The 21,742-nt window shown below is 43.8% G+C and overlaps 1 protein-coding gene across 2 annotated transcripts in view; it reads left to right on the forward strand.

Annotated features, from left to right (window-relative positions):
- The window catches only part of LOC306804559 (uncharacterized protein), a 38,193-nt gene extending 16,692 nt beyond the window's left edge, over nt 1–21,501 (forward strand). Inside the window, exons 6-10 of one of the 2 annotated variants that reach the window (XM_079311303.1) lie at nt 1,793–1,986; nt 2,111–2,273; nt 2,772–2,898; nt 20,653–20,719; nt 20,837–21,501. In XM_079311303.1, the coding sequence (XP_079167429.1) occupies nt 2,231–2,273; nt 2,772–2,898; nt 20,653–20,719; nt 20,837–21,043 (444 nt within the window). In that variant the 5' untranslated portion in view covers nt 1,793–1,986; nt 2,111–2,230 and the 3' untranslated portion in view covers nt 21,044–21,501. Of the gene's footprint in view, nt 1–1,792; nt 1,987–2,110; nt 2,274–2,771; nt 2,899–20,652; nt 20,720–20,836 lie in introns of those variants that run through there. The other variant, XR_013774920.1, reaches the window with a different exon arrangement.
- Nucleotides 21,502–21,742: the final 241 nt, after the last annotated feature.

Here is a 21,742-nt window from a genome sequence, read left to right on the forward strand (position 1 = left end):
TATTAAGCACGTGTTTCTCTTTTCTTCCCCTTTAGAAAAACTTTTTATTGTAGACTATAAAAGGGGGAGGGGGGGAGAAATCAATCAATCTCTGTTTGTGGACCCCTGTACTGCATCTACACTATCCAAGGACAAAGATGCAAATCAAGACCTCCCCAGCATAATAGCATTTATAAGGCAAATTTCTTGCTGAAGTCTTATAGCAAAAGAAATAGCTGTGCTCAAGTGTTATTTTAAACAAAAAGGAAAAAAAATAACCACATTCTTTAAAACATCATCTTCCCTGGATACATCAGAAACAGCATTCCAGATAAAAGCAGCATGATGTGAAAAGACCTGATCAGCAACATATTGATGTCTGGGCTTGGGGACTAATGTAAGAACTTAAAGACTTGGCTAGAGAATGTATCTTGAGAAGCATAAACATATAAGAGGATGCCAAACCATGAAAGGCTTCCTTTGCACTGAGAATTCAGAAATCGGCTTGTTGACAAGCAGAGAAGCCAATGCTGCTAGCAAGGCACATAGGGTGATGAATAAACTCAGATTTTGGGAGCCTAGGATGAGATCTAGAAAGAGGCCAACTGGTTTAGCCATGTTTTTAAGTCTCAACATCCAGCATTTAGGTGCTGTGAAGCCTCAGGCCTCCCCTCCCAGCTGCCAGTGGTGACGTCTCACAGGCTGGGGCAGCCGGCTTTGATTCAGAGTGTGTGTGTTAGTGCTCAGTTCTCAGAGGGGATGGAGAGAGTCCCGAGACACTGACTGCAGCAGGCTGGCTGAGCTGTTTGCTGAGGCTATGGGAGAGCCAGGTTTAATTTCCTGCTCTAATGTGCTGCATTTTCTGGCTGTTGCTTCAGCAGTAGGCTCCTGGAGTGCCTCCCTGGAGGCTAGATACACCTCCTCCTGTGTACCAGGGGAGAGCCTGGAGGCTGTGTGGGATCTGAGCTGTTCTCTGGCTGGCACAGCACGTTGGAGGCAGATGTATGCCTCTGTAACTGTGACATCCCACTAGCGTCTCTGGAGCTACTGCAGCAGGAATGCTGGCTCGAAACACTTGAGCCATGAGCAAACTAAGGGAACAGATGTGGCTCATGCAGCCCTTAAATGTGTGACCTGGCCACCCATTATCAATTAGGGGATGCCATCTCTTTGGGATGACAGCGAAGAAGCAATATTCTTCTCTTGTGAGGAAAAAATGCAGTTTTCCTCCAGCTGCACTTAAAATTGGATAGTTCAATAATTAGCTGAGAAATAAAAGACTTAAATATGAAGCAATATAGCAGTGGAAAGGTAGTTGTTAGGTACTAGCTAATGTGCAGTTTGATTTTTGATAGGCAAGCTAAGTTTAAAAGCTATAGGCTAAGGAAAATGGACATATCTGCAAAAATATGGGATATACATGCGATGAGGAAATAAAAAGCCTCTTTACCTAAAAGAGAAACTTGAGAGGGCAGTCCATGGGAAAAAACACCAATGGCTTCATCTTTTGCATTTAGCACAAGCCTACCATGCAACTGCTCAAGATAAACAGTGTCTTTTTTCTGGTTTGAAAAAGATCTTGAATGTCCTTTAAACTTGTTGACTTGCTCCACTTTTGTCAGGCCCTCTTGCATAAGCACATTGATCCCAACACAATCATGCCTTGAGATGTACTCATGTTATTGTCAGGTACATCCTGGGGGCTGAGCACCTACCCTGGGAGGATGCTGGTAAGTACTTGCAGGCACCTCTTCTTCAACAAAGTGATCAATGTCTCTGCAGCTGATGGCTCTCATTCTTGTTTGGTTGGCAGGGATGGTGTCACTAAACTTGAGCTCACTTGTCACAATGGAATTTAATTATCTGCTGGAGAGAAGCCCTGACAGCTGTGGCGTAGGTTTTTCAAAGTGATGTTGCCTGGATCGCAAGAAAAATATCAAGGGCTGGTGAGAACAGCCATGTTCTAAAAGCATCTCCGCCTGGGTTAGACCACTGCCTACCAAAGAGGTATGTGTGATTATCTTCAAGTTATTTATTGACTGTCATGTCAGATCATGGTGAAAGTTTATCTTTACTGCAAGTTGTCCTCAGGAATTCTTTTAGTTCATTGAAAGTAACTTTTCTTTTCCAGGGCTTAGGTTGGAAGCACAGTGTTTGTTTATCACACTGCCCCTGGGTTTGCCTCTGGCTTGTGCTTCCTGGGGGAGAGGCAGTGGGTCTGCTGCTGGTTCCTAAAACATTGACATCTGTGATGGTCTTCTGTAGTGAAAGCATTTTCCTAGCAGCAGCATCAGGTAAGACCTCGTCATTTTCTTATGGTAGTGGTTATCATTGATAAAGTAAGGAAATGTGAGCTGAAAAAAAGAGCAAGTGGTTTCTCTCTCTCTCTCTCTCTGTGTGTGTGTGTGGGGGTGTGTGTGTGTGTGTGTGTGTGTATTTGTTTTGTGGCTTGTTTTTTAGTGGAACACTGCCTTAGCTCATATTCCATCGTATTGGAATTTTTAAATTTTTAGCTTTTTTCTTGGTGAACAAGTATACTCATACCAGTAGCTCTCTAAGGTTGCTGACATGCTCTGAGATGCTGAAGACACTTCTATAACAAATTCTGCTATACACTTGCAAAAGTAAAGGACCCATACTGTGAATAGGAAGGCCCATCTGGCATTTGATTGCCCTACTGCCAGCCTTGGAGAAACACCCAACGACCCATATGCACACACACCTTTGGAAGCTGTAAAGGTAGACCAGGATTTAGCCCCTGACTTTCATCCCTAAATCCACCTAAGGCCCAGGATCCAGGAACATTGTCCCTCAATCACTGAAAAAGGACCCTCTTTTCTCTGAGGCATGTGTGAGAGCCGAGATACACCCCACCAGACGCTACCATTGGAAGTCCTGGCTGTGCCTCCTGGGCTTCAGGTAAGTTCTCCCTAAATCACAGAATGCTCTAAGTTGGATCCTTATGATCCCACAAGGATCATAAAGGCCAACTCTTAGGTTGCTCCTATGGGATCAAACCCACAACCTTGGCATTATTAGCACCATGCTCTGACCAGTGGAGCTGACATCCTGGGGGCCATGGCTCCAGTCCCTTCCTTCCCTCCTGGGGCTGAAGCAGAAAGTACATATTCAGTGACGGAGGAGAGACACTCCATCACCTCCATTTAAAAAGGGTGAGGCCTTCTTGGCCCCAAGGATGTTTTTCTGTCTGGAGCCTTTCTGTGTATTAAAGAACAGATGCTTGTTCACTCTTTAGGACATTGTCAGATGAAGCCATGCATGGTGCAAGCCAGTGTTTCTTGTGCCTGTTGTTCTGGAGCTTCCTGGGTTAGGTTTGGAAATTAGACCACACAGCTGTACTTCCCAGGACCAGACAGGGCAAGGACATGCCTGTCCATGCCTCGCCCAAATGAGGGGAAAGGCACTTGGGCTCCTGCCTCGAGCTGAAAGGGATGACCTCTCTGCTCAGAGCTTTGGGAAGGAATTTCTTTTCCAAAAAGTGAGTGTATTGTAATATGTTTACATTATTCACTGTCAGCTCTCGATGACTGCCATTAGGATTAGAAACAATTTGGAAATTCTGGAGTTAAAAGTATGTAAGTCGCATAAAGATAATACTTAATAAACATGAATACATGGTAGGGAGGTTTTTTTCCATCCTTTTAATATGACTTTTAGACTTACAAGCTTTTATCTTATTTTATGAGGCCATGTGAAATAAATTAAATGTAACACAAGATGCTGTTAAAAAAGATTTCATGACATCGAGAACTGGGTCTATATTAGGACCAGACCCTACAAAGGCTTATTGATGTGAGCAGTTTTGCTCCCATAGATAAGCTATGGAGTCAGCTATGGCTAACCATTTAAATGCTCAGAATCAGGCCCTCATTTTGGATGCACGTCTCATTGTTAAATCAATGTGAAAGTGAAATCTGTCTCCTCTCAAAAGGAAATTGCCAAGACTTTCTATGCTAAGATTTGGGATCTGTAGAAAATGAAGCCTTTTTATTTTTTCTTCCCTCCAATAATCTGTTCAGTGAACAAGCTGTGAAAAATAGTTCTATATTTTTTCCATGTGATGCAGCAGACGGTAAATTTCCATTTAAAAGAATGATCAGAGTAGCTGCTGGCACTGAACTCTGTTGTCTTAGTCAAATCTACTTACAAAGAGTTTACAGCAATACAATAGCTTATTATTTCACTCAACCAGAAATCAGATGAAAAAGGCAAAGGGAAAGCCTGAAGTAGGTTCATGGTCAGAATTCTTTTCTTCCTTAACATCTTGGGGTTTTTTAAATGCAGGAGTTGAGATCAGTAGTTTTATGTATAAGGGGGAGACTACTTCTTTTCACCTCTACTTTTGTATGCTGTGAAATAATCAGACTACACACTTCTATAGTGCCTTTCTTCTGGAAATCTGAAAGCACTTTACAAACATTAATTAAAGTCTCACAACACCCATGTGGAGGTAAAGGAGCATTGTTTGTGTATCTAATGCAAAGGCTTAACCTGATTCTTTAAGTACTCTACCGGGAAAATAATGGAATAGCCAAAGCAAATTAATCTAACTGAATTGCTGGGAGCATTTATATGTGTATGCGTGTGTGTATATGTGCATATATGTGTGTTTGTGTAGGTGTGCATATGTGTGCCTGCATCTCTGTGCTGCTGGAAGCCTCAGGCTGCACCTCCTCTGCCCTGCACGTCCTGCCTGTTGTTGTCTCAGGGGATGTGATATGTGCTGCTGCTTCTCTCTGCGTGATGCCTCAGGTCTGTCATCAAATGTGTATTTTCTGGGAAACCTGGGGAAAGCTCACATTGCCACTGATTATGCTAAGATTAGTTTTAAAGATTTAAAAGGCAGAAAAAGTATTTTTTCTTGATCAACAAATTTGTGAATGAAAATAATAGGTGGGTGGTGAGGACCCAGAAGGGGTTTTTGTCCCTGAGCTGGACCCCTCTGGTGGAGGCTCCAGCACCTCTCCACTTTTACTGCCACTTGTTCTCAAGCCTGGTGACCTTGTCCTTGCTGCTGTTGCTCCCAAAGTCTCCCCATTCCAGGGAGTTTTGGGTGCAGCACTGCAGAGACAGAGCTGCAGGGTGGGCTTGGCTCCTGCTGGGCTGCCAGGTCCTCTCCATGTCTGGAGGCAGGACAGGGGCACCATCCTACTGTAGCTTAATGTTAGGCTGGGCTTGGCTTGGCTACTCACAGTAGCAATGTCTACATTAAAATATGTAAAATTATTTTACAGACTTTATAGAAAGGGTGTTACCCTCCTTGCGAGGGGCTTTTAGCATCATTCCTGCAGAGGTGTATTCCCTGTACTTTGCCAGCTATGTACCCACCCCATGCCCTGGGCAGGTAGAGCTGTGCTGAGTATCTCCACTCGTCCACCTTTGCTGCTTTGATTTCCTGCTGCTGTCTCTTCAGCCCCAGTGAAGGGCCAGAGCAGCCCCAGCCCAGGGTGTCTGACAGGGAAGGCTGATTCATCATGACTCTCTAGTTACACAGGCAGAAATGAAAATGGAGTGGGGGAATTAATCACAATGGAGGAAACTCAAGCTGAAGGAGCAAGCAACTCTTACTTCTATTTTCAGCTCAGTGCTATAGTGCACAGGCCTTTCTCCCACTTGTGCAGCCCAGTACTGCTGAACTCTTGCAGCCTGACTTTTCCTTAGACAAATTAGATGAAAAAATATTTTCTAGTGGTTACAGGATGGCGTTATTTTCTTTCTTTGAATCAAAGCTGTAGGGAAATAGGGCCACATGGCTATCATGAGTCTAAAGGGCAGCTGGATGGCTGCTAATAGCAAAAAGGGCCCTAGAACCATGAGCTTTTGTCAGCCCTAGTCCCACAAGCTGTTACAATCTAAAAATGCTTTTGGGTCACCAGCATTAGATCCTTTTCTTAATCTTCATTATGTCTTCTTTCTGCTAATTTTACTTTCTCTGTCTGATGTAGGCTCTAAGATCTTCAGTGCAAAGAGAGCATCTTTTATCTCTGTAAAGTGTCATGCAAACTTAGGGTAGTACGTAAATATTTAATAATAATATTAGTGATGAAGATTAGAGTCCTGGAGGAACGTGCCACCTTCCTTGCAGACACAGAACATATTGTGGTAATTTGGGTACTGTTTCATTTCCCTGGGGAGAATTTCTCTGCTCACTTATTTTCTAGTTGCCTCTGTCATCATCTTGGGTAAGGCTGTTGGGGCACACTGTGCTTGACTGGGAATGACTTAATTTGAATTGAACAAATAAGTGCTTTTTCACCTGAGACCTTGAAAGAAATTCCCCTAAAATACAAGTTCCCTTTTTTTTTCATGTTAGAAAAATGGAAACCTGAGGGGGAAAATTGTCCAGAGGTGCTGAAAAAGAAGCCATGTGTGAGCTCTTGTGATACTGGAGGTGACCGATCTGTGCTCCCTGATAGCAGTGGCGGGGCTCAAGCTGGGGCAGCATCAGAGGAAACAGGCTGCAAGGAGCTCCAAGCTGTCCCAACACTCTGCTCATCAACCCTTCTTACTTCTTTTCAGTAACCTAAATGATTTTAAAAATAGTTTGGCTATATAACTATATTCACTTTATAGGAGGGTTTACATTGTACCTTATTTAAATCTTAAACTTTATAATGATCGTAGCCAATAGCAATTAATTTAAAATAATTAAGACAAATATACACATTAAATTACCAGGCACTACATTTTTCTCATTCATTTATGACTTAAGCCATTCATTTATGACTTAATAGACTTCAGTGTATATGTTCAGCCTTTACTAATTGCACAGTTGACAATTCTTTATGACTTTGAGGAGTTCAACAATTTCTATCTTTACTGGCTGCATCCTCTTAGCATAATCATAGTCTTAATTTTGTTTAACTTATGCTAAAGCAAAATATGAATCTAAACCACAGGAGGGAAATAAAACACGTCATTGTACAGTTCACTACATTTTATAAAACCATTTTACAACATGATCCATCCACCCGTTCTGTTCAATGGAGTAAATGGGATCTAACCATGCTTTAAGGACTGCACTCATCTTTAAACTGATTAGATTATCTCCTTATTACAAAATTCAGGCATCTATACCAGGTCTAATGCCTAATTTGATATACAATTGAATGGGTAAGCCTTGTTGCCTCCAGCATAATCGTTTAATCATTGTTATTTACCTTGAGGCTTTTTGGGTAGGATCAGAGACCCATTTCTCCCCTTGCTGTGTGGTTTGGGGCAAGCTTCAATAGGGAGGAGACCCTCATGGTCCTGGTTTCTGCATGGAAAATGGATGGAGATGTACGGAAGGGTCAAGCTCATGGCCCACGGCAGGAGATCGAGGAAGACTGAGCCTTGTGCTGGTGCTGATTGGGCAGCTGGGATGGGAAGGTGGAGACAGGGACTGGTGTCAGTGGGGTCACTGGAGCGGAGGGCAGAGAGATGCTGCAAGCTGTGCCCATTTCCCTCTGTGCCAGGATTGGGGTGCGTGTCCTCAGGAAGGGACCCAGTCAAAGGCTGTGTGGATGGGGCACCAAAGCAGGGTTGAGGTGCTCATGGGGCAGCTCTGGAGATGGGTCTGGTGGGGATGAGCGTTTCAGGGAGTGCTGTGAGGAAGCAGCATTACAGGCACAGGAAGGAGCGTTCTCCTGCCCAGGGCACATACATGGCGATGCATCTTCCCTGTTCTGCACCAGGAGCAGGGAAAGCAAACGGTGCCTCGACCAAAGGTTAATGCTTTGAACCCCCCCAGGGCAGGGAGGAGGCAGCCGGGGCTGGCAGCAGCTCAGCAGCCGGGGCTGAGTGCCGGCCGGGAGCCCATTTGCTCATAGCAGCGCCTGGTTAAACCCGCACCTGCACATGGCTTTAACCAAGAGCGGTGCGCAACGCGAGCGAGGGGCTGCCTGTGGCAGGAGGGCTCTGCCCGGCCCCGCCATCAGGGGAGGAAGGCTGAGATCTGCACTGGCAAACAGCTTCCTTCTCTATTGCTTACTCTTCTTCTTCTTTTTTTTTTTTTTTTTTTTTTTTTTTTTCCCTTTTTAAAATCGTGTTTAACACTTGTACAATTTGGTGAAATTACAAGCCCGCGAGGACAGAGGGAGAAGCCAGTCTGTTTAAAAAATAAAAAGAGGACATGATTACTTTGCTGAAGCTGTACTTTCTATTTTCTCTTCCAAAAGAGACAAAGGGAATAAATACTTAAAACCCAGTGGTGACGACAGTGAAGCAATCATGCAGTCGCTGGATACCTTTGTCTCAGAGAGGCATGTAGTCATTTTTACATGTCTGCCACTGGGTGTCAAACCTTTCTTTTCTTCCCCTTTCCATTTTGGATGGCCAAACTGATTATCTAAAATAGAAAATTAGCACACAATGGCTTTACTCTGTGATACCCCTTATGCAACTAATGGGCAAAGCTTGTTAATTGGTTGTAAATGCCAGCAGGTTGCCAAGATAATACTTCAGAAATAAGCGGGTATTCTGATAATTACAGCAATCTTCATCTATAAAAGCTTAAGTAGATGAAGTACTGGCTGGCTTAAAACCAAGATTTATCCCGCTGCACTCGCATTAAAAGAAAAAATAAGATGAAAACAATAATGTAGCAAAACAATTATATAGCAGGAAGCGTTGTAGGTTTTAGAGATTGTGAAAACTCAGAAAGTAAAACAGTGCTGTAATAACCAGTTATGGAAAAATAGGCCATTTACATTTGTGTATAATTAAATAGTAGGCTATGCAATTTCACTTTTTAAAGTAAACTGCCTTTTCCTTTTTTTATAGGGCAACGTAGCCATAATTGCTGCATTAAAGCTTTAATGAAAGAAAAAAGCAGCAGATCAAGATGACATGTAACATCCACATTTGTACTGTGGTGTTCTGCTTGTTTAGTAATGGGAAGCTACTGAGGAGATTAAAATTGCAGAATTCTTCTTAGTTTTTTTTCCCGAAAATTGCTATAGGAAGATCATTCTAAGTCTAAAATACATACAATTTATTTTTCTACCTTCAATCCACAAGGATTTAATGGCTTTCCTAAATCTCAGAGTGTCTGAAGAAATACTTTCTTGCAAAAAGGGAGATATCATTTCAGCTCATCAAAATTATCAAAAGTAAGCAGCTCAAACTTGAAGCATAGAGGTCTCACCTCATGTTTTAGACTATTACTGCAAATGCTGAACACTGTTTTTTAACTCAGGGCTGCTTTTAAGCTTTCCTGTCAGAATGATCAACAGGTTGATATATAATCTTGTTATTTGTCATTTTGAGATTTTTTTTTTTTTTTTTTTTTTTTTTTTACATCTTACAAACAAATTGCAAAGTGCAGTAAAGCCAGGCTCAGCTGTGCTAAAGCTCCAAATTATGGGTGTGAGCTTTCAACCCAAAGTTTTGTCTATGATAGTGTAAATTAAGAGTTGATCTTGGGGCAGGAGAAAGCCTGGTTTTTTTCTCTAGTGACCTTGGGTGCATCTCATAGACTGCTTTTAATCATTGATGCCTCCTACGACTGAGGGCACATTTTGGCAAATTTTGGCGCATTTTGTTGGGAGCGTCTCAGAGACAGAGGAGTGCAGGGCAGTCCTGAGGGGCTGCTTTGCTTGGGCTTTGGGGGAAAAGGCAATGTCAGACTGGGATACCCTTCCTGCTGGGGGTCTGGGGGGTCTGTGTTGTTGGCTTGCAGGTAACAGGGGTCTGCCCCGGGGTAGAGCTGCTCTACTGCAACACTGGCCCTCCCCCTCCATGCAGAGGCATGGGGGCTGCACAGATCCCTTTCCTGGGGGCTGAATGCACGTGCCTGGCATGGCAGACAACACTGGATTTTTACAGGTGTGGAAAACAGGATGCGACACCCTCTGGTAGAGTCATCCTGGTGGGACACTGGTGGATGTGCTGGAAACAAGACACACTGTGCCATGGAAAGTTAGATTTGAATAAGTCCATTTTCTCATGGTAGTCAGCTTTTCAAATGCTTGATGGAGATGTTTTTTTCCTGTGTGTGGTCATGCAACATCAACATCATGCCGACAAACCCCTTAAATTTTGGCAAACACAGAGGTGCACCTTGTCACCTAAACCCTCTGGGAAAACAAGGTCTGAGAGCATTACCTGTGCAGCCCCAGGCCCTGCACACGTAATGGACTTTCCTAGTTAGTACATAATATATGGCACTTGTCCGAAGTGTGGCTGCAGGAACCAGTGGAGGAAGAAATAACTTGACGAGATCCTTTAATGGATCTCTCCCCCTTGTCTTCTAGGAACAAAATAAATAGGAGACTTTTTCCAACCGGCATGTATTTCCATTTATGCTTTAAAAATTCATGAGCATAGGTTTCATATGATGGTGTAGTTACTATGGTAATTGTTTATTAATCTGGAGGAGCTTGGTAATTACCACAGTACAGTTTATATAACTCAAGCTCAGAGTTAAAGTACAGTTAGGATTTCTTTGCACATCTATCTTTTAGACACTTTTTTCAACTTTTTTTTTTAAAAAATTTTATTTAACAGAATATGCATTTTCCCCTCTCAGTTCTACTTTTATCTAAGTGAGTACATTTCTGGAAATGTAGAGAGAGTGCAAAAATGACAGAGAAAAGCTTGCTTGGAGTTGGCAGGCCAGGGCAGTCAGGAAAAAATGTGCAGAGTTAAGCTGCAGGTGGATATTTTTTTTATTTTAAAAAATGATGTCTTTCTCTTTTCCCTGGAGGATGGCTCATTTGTGGGAGGACAGCAAGGGGCATAGAAAAGAAAGTGGTAAAGTGGGGATGTTTCAGGAGCCCATGTGTCCAGCCTGGGACCGTCCCCCCCGCTGACCATGAGGCTGAGGGATGTGGGACTATGTGAGGATGTGTGTGCATTGTCCTACAGCTCTGCTATTGGTGTGTGGCAGAGGCACACAAGAAGAAAATGACACGAGCTGGATTCAGGATGAATGGCTGGCTGGCTTTGGCATTTGGGGTTTTTTTTTTTGATGGTGTGTATGGTTTTGCTAATGCAGAATGCAGGAGTGGTACATCATGGCCCTTCTGCTGCCAGCTCTCTTCAGCCCTGACAGTCTCCCAGGGGCATGTATTTGCCTTTTCTGGAGAAATTTAATGTAAAAAGTGAGTTTATTCATTCAATTTTTTTTTTTTTTTTTCAGAGAAGCATCACTAATCCTATCACTGTAGTGGTGCTCTCCAGAAGCCCAAGAAATAGAAAACCATGCGTGTGTTTTTCAGTAAATTCTTTTATCTAAAAGCTCTTTTCTCCCGAAGAGTGGAAAATTTTGCTCCCTGTGAATTTAGTTTCTGCGACGATTCCAGTTGTGAGACAATGAATGGCCACCAGTTCATTCTGTGGTGACCCCAAGCCAGGAGCAGCCCTGTTGGGGGTGACCCCTCCCCGCCTGTCCCCGCTCTCTCCCGCCGGCTTGCACGGCTGGCGGGCTGGAGAAACTCCCTGGTCGGCCTGGCTTCATTGCCGAGAGATTCACATTATTTATATGGAAAAAGTGCAGGATGCCATCTCCTCGCTCGCTCTGCCTGCATAAATTGCGCGTGTTTATTATTCATCGTAACACAGCACATTCTCTGTTTCTGTGTCACTTGTCACTAATCACTTATGCATCTGATGTGCGGATCCAGAGCAGGTTCTTAAGCATTCTTGGCTTCAAAACATAAGATATGCATGGGTAAGAGTTTATCCCACCCCCAAAATAACAACTTTGATACATTTTCAAAAGGGAAAGTGCATATGTTACAGTACTCAGGAGCAGCAATAACCAAACTAGCTGAGAAGTGACATGGACTTGGGTTATTTTCTTGTTGCGTTCTTTTTTTCTTTTTTTCTTTTTTTTTTTTTTTTTTTTTGGTTTCTCTTTAGTATTTCATGAAAGTGTGTAAAAATCTTAACATTTGAATGCCACACGCTTCGTTCTGCCTGCGAGATAAAGGACATTTCTCTAAAAGAAACATACGCTCCTTGTTCCTTGTTTTGATTCCCCGTACAGCTTGTCACAATGCATTTACATTTTGCCCATACATTTGGATTTGCAACCCGAGCTGTGCTTTTGAGGAAGGGATGCAAACTCTTTTCTTTGACTTCTGGGTGTCAGTTGGGCACTGACTGTAGCGGGGCAGGCACGGAGGGCGCAGGCTGAGCACACCCCTTGCAGCTTCCAATGCGACCCACAGCCCCAGGCCACAGTGGCTCCTTCATGAGGGGCTGCCTTCTGCATTGGCCACCAGCTGGGGAAGGGCTCTTTTCTGGAGCTGTTCTCCCCTGTTGAACCTCACTCCCTTCCCAGAGTTGCCTCCCAACCCACAGAAGCCAACTCCCAAACCTCAGTGGACAGAGGCACTGCATCTACCCCACTTTTTCCCTGAATATTTCTTTCTCCTCTTGTAGATGCTGGGAAATGCCAGAAATTTCCCTTTCCTTGACTGGATCTGCTCTAGGGAGCACTGTGGAAATGCTGGCAACCCTGAGAACCCTGTGTTTCAGACAGTGCCATGTTTTTCGCCCTCTCATGGTGCTGGATAAGCAGCACTAATAGTGTGAGGCTGGGGATGGAGAGAGACCCCAACAAGCCTCAGTGGGGATAACAGTGGTGAAGAGTCTTCTGGAGCTTGGGTACCACTGTGAATAACGGTCATTCACATTGGCAAATGCCATCTCTCAGATTGAGAATATGGAGAACATTATTCTATTTTCTGGTAGTTGTCCTGATTGCTCTGTAACTCTGCAAACCTGCCAGTGCAGGGTCCACCCACAGGTCTCTGCACAAGATCAGACTCCTGAAAGAGATGGTGGCTAAGCTGTGTCTCTGCTGGTCTGTGGCTTGCCTGCACCATGCTAACCTGCAGTACAGAATCTGTGATAGTGGCCTGGCCTTGTGGGAGGGCAATGTGCAGGGCAGCTGCCAGAACAGTAGCCTGGGGTGACCTATATTTAATCTAATTTCCAGGAATCATAAAATGGTTTGGGTTGGAAGGGACCTTAAAGATCATCTAGTTCCAACCTCTTTTTCTTTTCTTTTCACCACTCATCTGCAAATCAAAAATTAGGTACTGTGGAAATACTGAAAAAGTCACGAATCTGGTTCAAATTGTCTGATGTGAATGTTTTCTCCTTCAAGGCTGCTGAAATGAAGCCTGCTTACTGACCTCTGCAGCTGGAAACACAGAGGTTTCATCCAGGGAGAGAGATAATTTGAATTGTTCCTTGTTCTCCTGATATCTGATGGGAACAATCTTACTAACAACTTCCAATTGCAAGTGCTCCTTGACTGTGCATTGAAGTCAGCCCTATGACAACACCAGAGAGGCAGCTTGAAATTAGGATACGGAAAACTGATGCCAAAAATATGTCAGCTTGGAAGGTCATTAAGAATTATCCATTTGTGCATGTTCACATGCCAACAGTACCTTAAGTGATTACCTTAGAGGAATGGATTTGTCTAATGAACATATGAATTAACAATATAAAATTGTGATTGATAAATCAAATAAGAATTTACAATTTACCAATGAATCTAACTGGAATGGAGTTTCACTGGATGTGAATGTGAGAGGAGCTGTTGGTGTTCTTTGCTAAAAATGACTCTTGGTGGTATTTTTCCACTTTATGACACCACAGTTGTAGGTGACTGATCTAAAAACCAGCCTGCTTTTACCTCAGGCAGGGACACGTTGTTCCAAAGATCTTGGCTCATCATTTCCAGTAGTTATTTTTCAAACCTCTCCACCTACACCTTTATTGATCTTTTGGGGTTTTTTAAACTCAGCTAAGAAATTAACCTGGACTGGTATTGGCAGACAAATTATGGCTTTTAATTTAATAGTTGGTAGAATCTGGTTAAGTATTTTTACATTTAGACACTCAGATAAAAGCAGCTGATATTTAACTCTGCTTTTCTGTGTGGACATAGCTCAGGTGGGACTTCTGATTTTTGTCTCTGAAAGATAGATTACATTAGTATTTTCCTGAGTTGTGGATTATACCTCCTTCACAAAGAGTTTTTAGAGTTTAGAGGAGGAAGATATTTAGGTTTTAAAAATATCTGGTACAATTGGGCATTTTTTTTCTTTTCCCTGTAAAGCTCTACCCTTGTAATGGCTAAGATCAGTGCAATCCACACATAGTTTCTTAAAACAAGTCCTTTTTGGCAGATATACTTCATTTGACATTTACAATAAACTTTTCAAGATTCCTTGCTGCATCTTCACCTTTTTGGCTTGTGCCTTTTTGGGTTTGGGGCATTCCTATTGAGTGCCAGCTCTACAAAATTCTGTTAAAGCTGCTGCAGTCTAGCTCTTGTCAAAATGCATGTTAAAGACCAGATAATAAGAAAGTACTAAAGGAGTTATTACATTTCATTAGTCTGTGTCATTAATGTCTTCTTACATGCTAATGAAGCAAAGTTAGGTCATAAATGTCTTTGAAATATAAGATTATTGAGGGTTTCTTTGAATTGATATAAATGGATAACTTCAGCCTGTTGGGTCTGTAGTGCCCTGAGTACCACTTCTTTTGCAAACTAAAAATTGCCACAGTAAAATCTACTGTTTAGTTGAGGTGGAAATTTTAACGAATGCTTAATTTTAGTTTTGCTATTAAAATGGTTTGGGTAGTCATGAAGTGGATAACATCAGTTACCAAAACCTGTACATAATTTGACATTTCATTTGGCAGAAATGGTGTTGATTTGGGGCTCTCCAGAGCATTCCTGGCTGTGGAGCGCTTCATGAGGGCATCCAAGACACACACACATGGTGAGCAGAATCTTTATTTGTTGGTATTATTACAGGATGCCTCAGGAAGCTCCTAGGTCTAGAGTCGTGGGCCTCCCTTTTGTTTTCTTTTTTCCTATACCTAGCAGCCTTTGATTCAATTTTTTTGCCCCTTTTTTTTTTTTTTTTTTTTTTTTTTTTGTCCCAGACCTGTGGCACTTTCTGTGTAATTTATGACATGCAATTCTTAGTGAGAAAATGCCCTAAATGTAAAAATCATAGTAAGAACATGAAGGTAACAGAATTTTCTTGCTGCTGTAAGTGGAAAACAGTGCATTAAGAATCAGTGTCTACTTAAATGCTATCTTTGTGCGTATGGACATTATGGGAAACACAGCAGCCAAGCTGCATTGTACAGCAGGTTCCCCGGTGTGCGGGATTGCCGAGGGGAGGGAAGGGGAGAGGGATCCCGCCAGAAGTGCCCCGTGACAGCCAGGAAAGGGCAAGGTTGGGAGCACACCGTGTGAGCTCGGTGCGCCTGTGCCTGTGCGCGCTGGAGCGGCGCGGCTGCCTCGCACGGAGGGGAGCGGCAGCGACTGCACGGGCTGCTGCAGCCCTGCGCCCGCAGCGGCCCGAAAGCTGCGCCGGGAAGCATGACACAAGCCTTGAAACATTTAGGGAGGGGGCATGTTATTTTAATATCCTTTTTTGTGCTTAATAGAAAAGGGGTTTGTGGTTAATTCTTTATTATCTCTGACAGCAGTTCTCGCTTCGGCTCCTCTTTCTTTAACTGCCAAGCTAGCATTTTCCTTTTTTATTGCTCCTTTCTTCGAGGTTTGCTTTGGAATAGTGCCAGTTATCATTTCCCATTAGGGCAAATATTGCATCAAACTCATGATTAGGGATTTGAGGGCTTGGGAATATCATTCTCTAACATTTGTCTTTCATTTTCTAAGCCTTTTTCTCTTTGTACACACACATATGCGCACATGCCTGCATATCTGTGGATACACATATGTGTATATATATTTATAGAGAAGAAGAAAAAGTGCGCTGCATGTGCCTCAGTACACGGGTAGGTTTACATGTATGCATGTGTCTATTTGCATGTAAAGTTTAAACCTTGTCTCCTAGACAAAGGAAAAGGGAAGAGCTTTCTCCTCGTGTGTGATTTCAGAGGACTCAGAAGGTTAATAAAGGAGAAGAATAACAGATTTGTTTGTGTGTTTTGGGTTAAATACTTCAGTTTTGCAGAGAAGGAAGGTGTTAAGAACACACACTGTGAGTGTGGAGATGAAGCCACTGCTAGGGAGCTGCTATCAGTTTTACCGACCCTACAAAACTGGGGAACAACACTGCCTAATTTTTCAGTGTGCCTTTTATGGTACCTTTTCCATTACCTTTACCTGTGTATGTGTGTATAAATATATATATATATATATATATATATATATATATATATATGTATATACACACACATAGTCACTTCATGTCTAGCACATCCCTTGAATAAAGTGGAAAAAATATTACATTTCTAGAAATGAGCTATTCTGTTGTATGAACATATGCTGCACCATCTATATTGAATAACTATATAGATACTTGGGCTCTGATTTGGACATCCTGAATTGTGTCCTGAATCATTAAAGGTGCCCATTTCTCTTGGTTAAATGTGACCTAATTGTCCCAAGGGAGACAAGAGACTGTGCTGGGCATGAGCACTGATTTAGGCTTCAAGGCATCTGGGTTCTGGCTTAATCTACCTCTTCCCTTGCTTACCTCCCAACACTTAGGCACTTCTGAGATGTTCCAAAATCTTTCCAGCTGCCACCTATTTCTGATGCTGGCTCACAAAACTCAACACCCGCTTTCAGTACCTAATTTTAGGAGGATTTTTTCAGAATATATTTTTTTCCTGGTAAAACTTTGCTTATGCCTGGCCTGGGGGAAGGCGTGTTACAGGTGGTTCCCCCCACCTGGTGCCCATGTGGGAATGGAAATTGTGGTGGTGCCTGAGGTCTGTAGTCCCCCCTCACTGCCCTCCTGACCCCCCCTCCCAAAAAAGGGTTCCCAAGAGCCAGGCACCATCCTACTTCACACCCGGCAAATCACTTAACTTCTCAGCACGTCGGCTTTCGCAGCTGTTAACACGGGGAATGGTTTTATTTCGCCTCCTCTCGTAAAGAGCATTGCAGCTCCGATCGACCCGAGGCCAAGCATTATTTCCACTTACAGATAAGTTGGATCTTGGCAGCTGGTGAGAGGGAGGCAAGCACATTCATCTGGGTAAAATCCCCTGGCTGGAGAAATAGCCAACGGGGAAGTTTTATAAGGCAGGCACAAAGCAATATCAGCAATATCCAGAGCAAATCTTGTATCGGGGTTGTCATTTTTGCTCTGACCTGGCAGTGGTCGGCTGGGGAATTGGGGGGTCTGTGGGGACACTGGAGCAGGCGAGCACCAGAGCGGTGCTGGCCAGCTCATCTGGGGCGGTGCTGACACTCACAGCACCCGACAGGTTCCTAAATACATATATATCCAGGCAGCCAATTTGCCTCCAAAAAATTTATTCTTCAAGGCTTGTTCCCATCTGCCAAAAGAAAACATGTCATTTATAAAAAACCCCCGAAAATCTCACACTGACAGACAGGAGTGCATCGTTGAGCTACAGCCCTCTGCTTTTACCTGAGCCAAGCGCCGGAACTGTGTGGGGAGACAGCTCTGCCACCCTCATGCTTTATTAACAGTCAGCTTTTAATTGTGCTTTTCCCTTTATTCACAGTTCACCCTTTCTTTATTTTTTTTCTTTTTCCAAAAAATACCACACTTACTTCATTAAAATTTCTGCAAAAAGGAGCCCAGGCAAAGGGACTTAGTCACTGTGCAGATTAAACACAATGTCACCTCTTTTCCTGCTCCTAGTACAATGGCTGTAAGTTAAAATCACTACAGTAGTTTTAGTAATTCTTGCTGTAATCCAGACTGATAAACTTGGCTCCATGTTTCTAGTTCTGCCCTGCTTCTTCTGCCCTCCCTTCCTGAAAATGAAGTCATAATCCCCTCATGGGAAAGCTTCAAGTTGAGAAAAGATACAGTAAACTCCCAGTTATTTTAGAATCTTTAAGTGATTAAGGCTAAAGGATGGTTAATTATAATATTCTAAAAACACAGCTGCTAAAAAAAAAAGTTTCCAGCAGCCACCAACTTATTATTTTGTCATCATCTTAGACATACTTATGACATATGGGAAAAATAAAAGATGAAAATCTCCGTCCCCAAACTGCCCCCACAGCCACGCAGTCCTGGAACAAGCAACATCTTCTGAAAGAAGGAGGCTCGGCCTGACTCCCTGCCAGTGTGCGCAGGGGCGGCTTCCAGCCCTGCATTCACTTTCACAGCCTTGAAAGCTGAGTCTTCTGTGGGGTTTGCAAAACATCAGCTGGGAAAACTGGCTAAATCAAGAGCAACCACAGTTTGCCAGGGAACAAATATCCCAGCTTTGGCCACATCAATCTTCTATGGACTCCCGCTCATGTTTTCATTTCTCACACACCACGGAAAATAGAAAAGTCATTGCTGGTATTGCCAGTGGGGCTGAATTATGGAGCCCCATAAGCATCTTCAATCTGCCTCAGTTAAGAGCAGCAGCCTTCTCCCTGTGCCCACATTGTTGAGGCTACCTCAAAAATAAATCTGCCTACAAGAGGAAACCACAGTAGGTTTCCCAGAGGCAGATGGTGCCTTGGGTGGGGAAAAGATTTTATATCGCCAGTCTCTCCATATGCCGAGGCCAAAGTGAGTAAGGAGCCCTTGGTGTGGTGTGGCACCCGGGAAGTTGGGCTGCAGTGGGCAACTGTTATTGTCAGCAGAGTTATTTATGCTGATGTGCTAAAAGAAAATCACCCACTTCATTTTAAAACTACAGATCAAGCAGGATGGCTTCTAACTAATGATCAAGGTGGAGACTGCTGAGGAAACCAGAGACACTCAAATGAAAAGTAGATGTTGCTTCAAACACTAACCAGAAGCTGTGGTTGCATGAGTGGCACAGCAGTGTCTGGTGGCTTGGTGGGGAAACCAGACTTTCTATGAGTAAGGTCTGACCATCCTCTCATTACAACCAAGCCATAAGCAGCTAAAGAATACAAGATTAACCTTTGTGCTGCAGCAATGTACCAGTTATACATACTGCAATATCTTTTTAGTTATATGGGAGGCAGAGACCATGGCTGTGATGGTGTTTGTACAAAGCTCTGGTAAAAGAAACCATGCACACTGGATCACAGCAGTGTTCCTCATTTCCTAGTGTGAGCATCAACTATTCTGATGTGGGAGGAAAGAAGGCACATCAGCCCACTAAAGAAACACTTCCATCTCTTTACAGAGAAATGTCATGGAAGGTTTAGAAAAATACTGGCCTATGTTTGTTCCAAACCTTCGAGATCTGTCTATGGCACATCTCATAGTGCTGGCATTGCTTGGCATTGCTGTCCCTGAGTGCTGGTTCTGCATAGGGGTTGACAAGTGCCAGTGCTGCAAATGGCTGTCATGACACCCCAAAATCCAGGACGTGCCTGTATGTGCCTTTCTCCCAGCCAATCTTTCCTCCAGTGGCCCGTCACTATGGGATGAGCCCTCACAAAAAGAGCTGACAGTGCTTGTCAGTGAGATTTGCAGATCGAGTCTCAGGAGAAAGGAAAATTTGGGCACCTGAGAGATGACACCTATCCTGAAGCTAAACATGTGCAAATTTTTGAGGTGTGAGTGTGATGGAATCATATGAGTTCCTGTACATGGGTGGGTACATAGTGGAGTACCTGGCCCAGCTCGTGCAATGCAGAAAGCCTCTCTACAGTCTCCCAGTAACAGGAAACCATTCCCAAAGCTGGCTAGAAAATATCTGCAGAAGAATGTGAAGCACAAACTGGGGTAGCAGCAGGATGAGGAGTGGTAACCTGCTATTTCTGCCAACGTGTTTTTCCCCATACTTGCCATTCTCTGCCCCTTTTTTTCCTGTGGAGCAGCTGGGATGTCATGCATGTGCACCAAGCTACAGTGTGTAAAAGCTTGGTGCCACAGCCATGCTACCCGCTGGCCACCTGCATGGAGCTGAAATCCTGCTGCATAGAGCACCAGGGGTAATTCCCTGGGGCAGGAAAGTGTCTGAGCCCTCTTCTTTACTCTGTGATAACACTGGTTCATAAAAGTTGTGCAACAAGTGGCTGTAGCAGCAGGATGGGATGGTGCCTCACAGCCACTCATGTTAGTGGACGTGGTGTCCCTCACCCTGGAGCCCCTGGACAGGCCAGTAACAGCAATACACCATCAGAATTGCTCTCGTGGTCTCACAGGGGTGCAGATCCCACCAGCAGCCACCTTCTGGCTCACACCAGTGCAGGGGAAGGTGTGCTGGCTCTCTGCTCCTCATGAAAACACCTGTCTGCACTCAGGAAGTTTTCCCACCACTTCCTATGAAAGGCTCGTCCAAACACCTTTACTGTCATCATAGCTTGTGTCAACTCAGTACAACACAGACCAGCTTAAGTTTATAGTGCTGTTTTTTATAGAGGAGCATTTATTTCTTGTATCAACTCTCATGGATGTTTTATCTGTTTTATATCCCATTGAATCCTCAGTGAAACTGCACTAGTTTACAATAATTTTATTACTTTATTAATTAAACGTTTTCCAACAAGCTAGCTATGGCATTTCTTATCATCAAGGGTTCCATTAGTTTTTAATGGTGTGAGACAAAATTACCATTTACCCACATGCAATTTAAGAAGCATCATTAACACCGAGAAAGCACCAGGTGGGATTTCTAATAGTTACTGTTTCTCATTTTTGTTTTTATTTAAAAGGAATAACTGGTTTTGAGGTTTTTGCTGCAAGGTTGCCAAATCCTCACTTTGTTTTTATGTTCAAGATAATTTAAAATAATGTTCTTCTACGTCCTTAGGCTCTTCTCCACACTATTTCCCTTATCAGCATATTGCGTGGTGTACGCAGTGTCTCGGTGCAGCCGGGTGAGTGTGTTGTCTGCACAGTAATCACCAAGAACAAAGACTCATCTGCACGGTCAGTGAGCAGGGCTGGGGGGCCGTGTGTGCACACGTGTGCCTGAGACACTGCTGGCTCTGCAGGGCTGTGGCAGGAGGGAGCTGAGCGGTGGAAACCCCAAACCACAAGCAGCACCCACCTTGTGTGGCTCAGGGCCCACAGGCGCTGGTCACTGGGTCCCACAGGAGCCAGCCCAAGCACAGGAGAGATGGAAGTGCTCCTTGGCCATGCTCAGCCCTGGCATCAGGAACCAGCACCCTAAGGACAGGAAGTGGCAACCTGCCTTTTGAAGTTCTTGAGAAACTTTGACACGGTTTGGTACTTGGATACTGGTGTTCCTTTCCAAAGACAAGAGAAACCCCATGATTGTAGTAAATATTTATCTAAAACAAAATGAGAATAATCAAATGGCACCTTCATTGCTATACTCTATTCAATTATGCTGACTATTAACTAATTGCTGACTCAGTCCATTTGCATGTTAATAAATGTCTATGTTTAAGGTCCTCCTTGGTTAATTTTCTAGGTTTAACGATACGGAATTGCTCGTCTTTTTTTCCCTGTGCACTCATTGCTTTGCTTAATTCTGTGACCTCCCACTGCCCCACATGGATGTGGGTGTGCAAACCTGCCCCTGGCCATGGGGCACACGGCGGGTCCGAGCCGGGGCCTCGCCGGCGAGACGGAGCGCAAGGGTCCAGATGGTGCACGATCCCATGAACCGCCGAGCGCGAAGCGCGCGGGAGGGTGTTAGGGATATTTAGTGGGATGTGTTTGACAAGGTGTTTCCTTATTTAAAGGGGAGGGGAGGAAAAGGCAGATGGTGTGGCTGTTTCTAATGACATTCCCTGGCTGGGTTTTTTAACAGCAGACATAAGAGGGGCATAAGCACCTGACGCGCCTGTCTGCTTGGCTGCTGGGAGGGAAGGGACGCTGACAAAACAGGTCCCACCGCCACCCTGCTACCTGTTCTGCTTATTTAATATGCC

This window comes from Erithacus rubecula (genome assembly GCF_903797595.1).
Source record: "Erithacus rubecula genome assembly, chromosome: 8".
Taxonomy (NCBI): Eukaryota; Metazoa; Chordata; class Aves; order Passeriformes; family Muscicapidae; genus Erithacus; species Erithacus rubecula.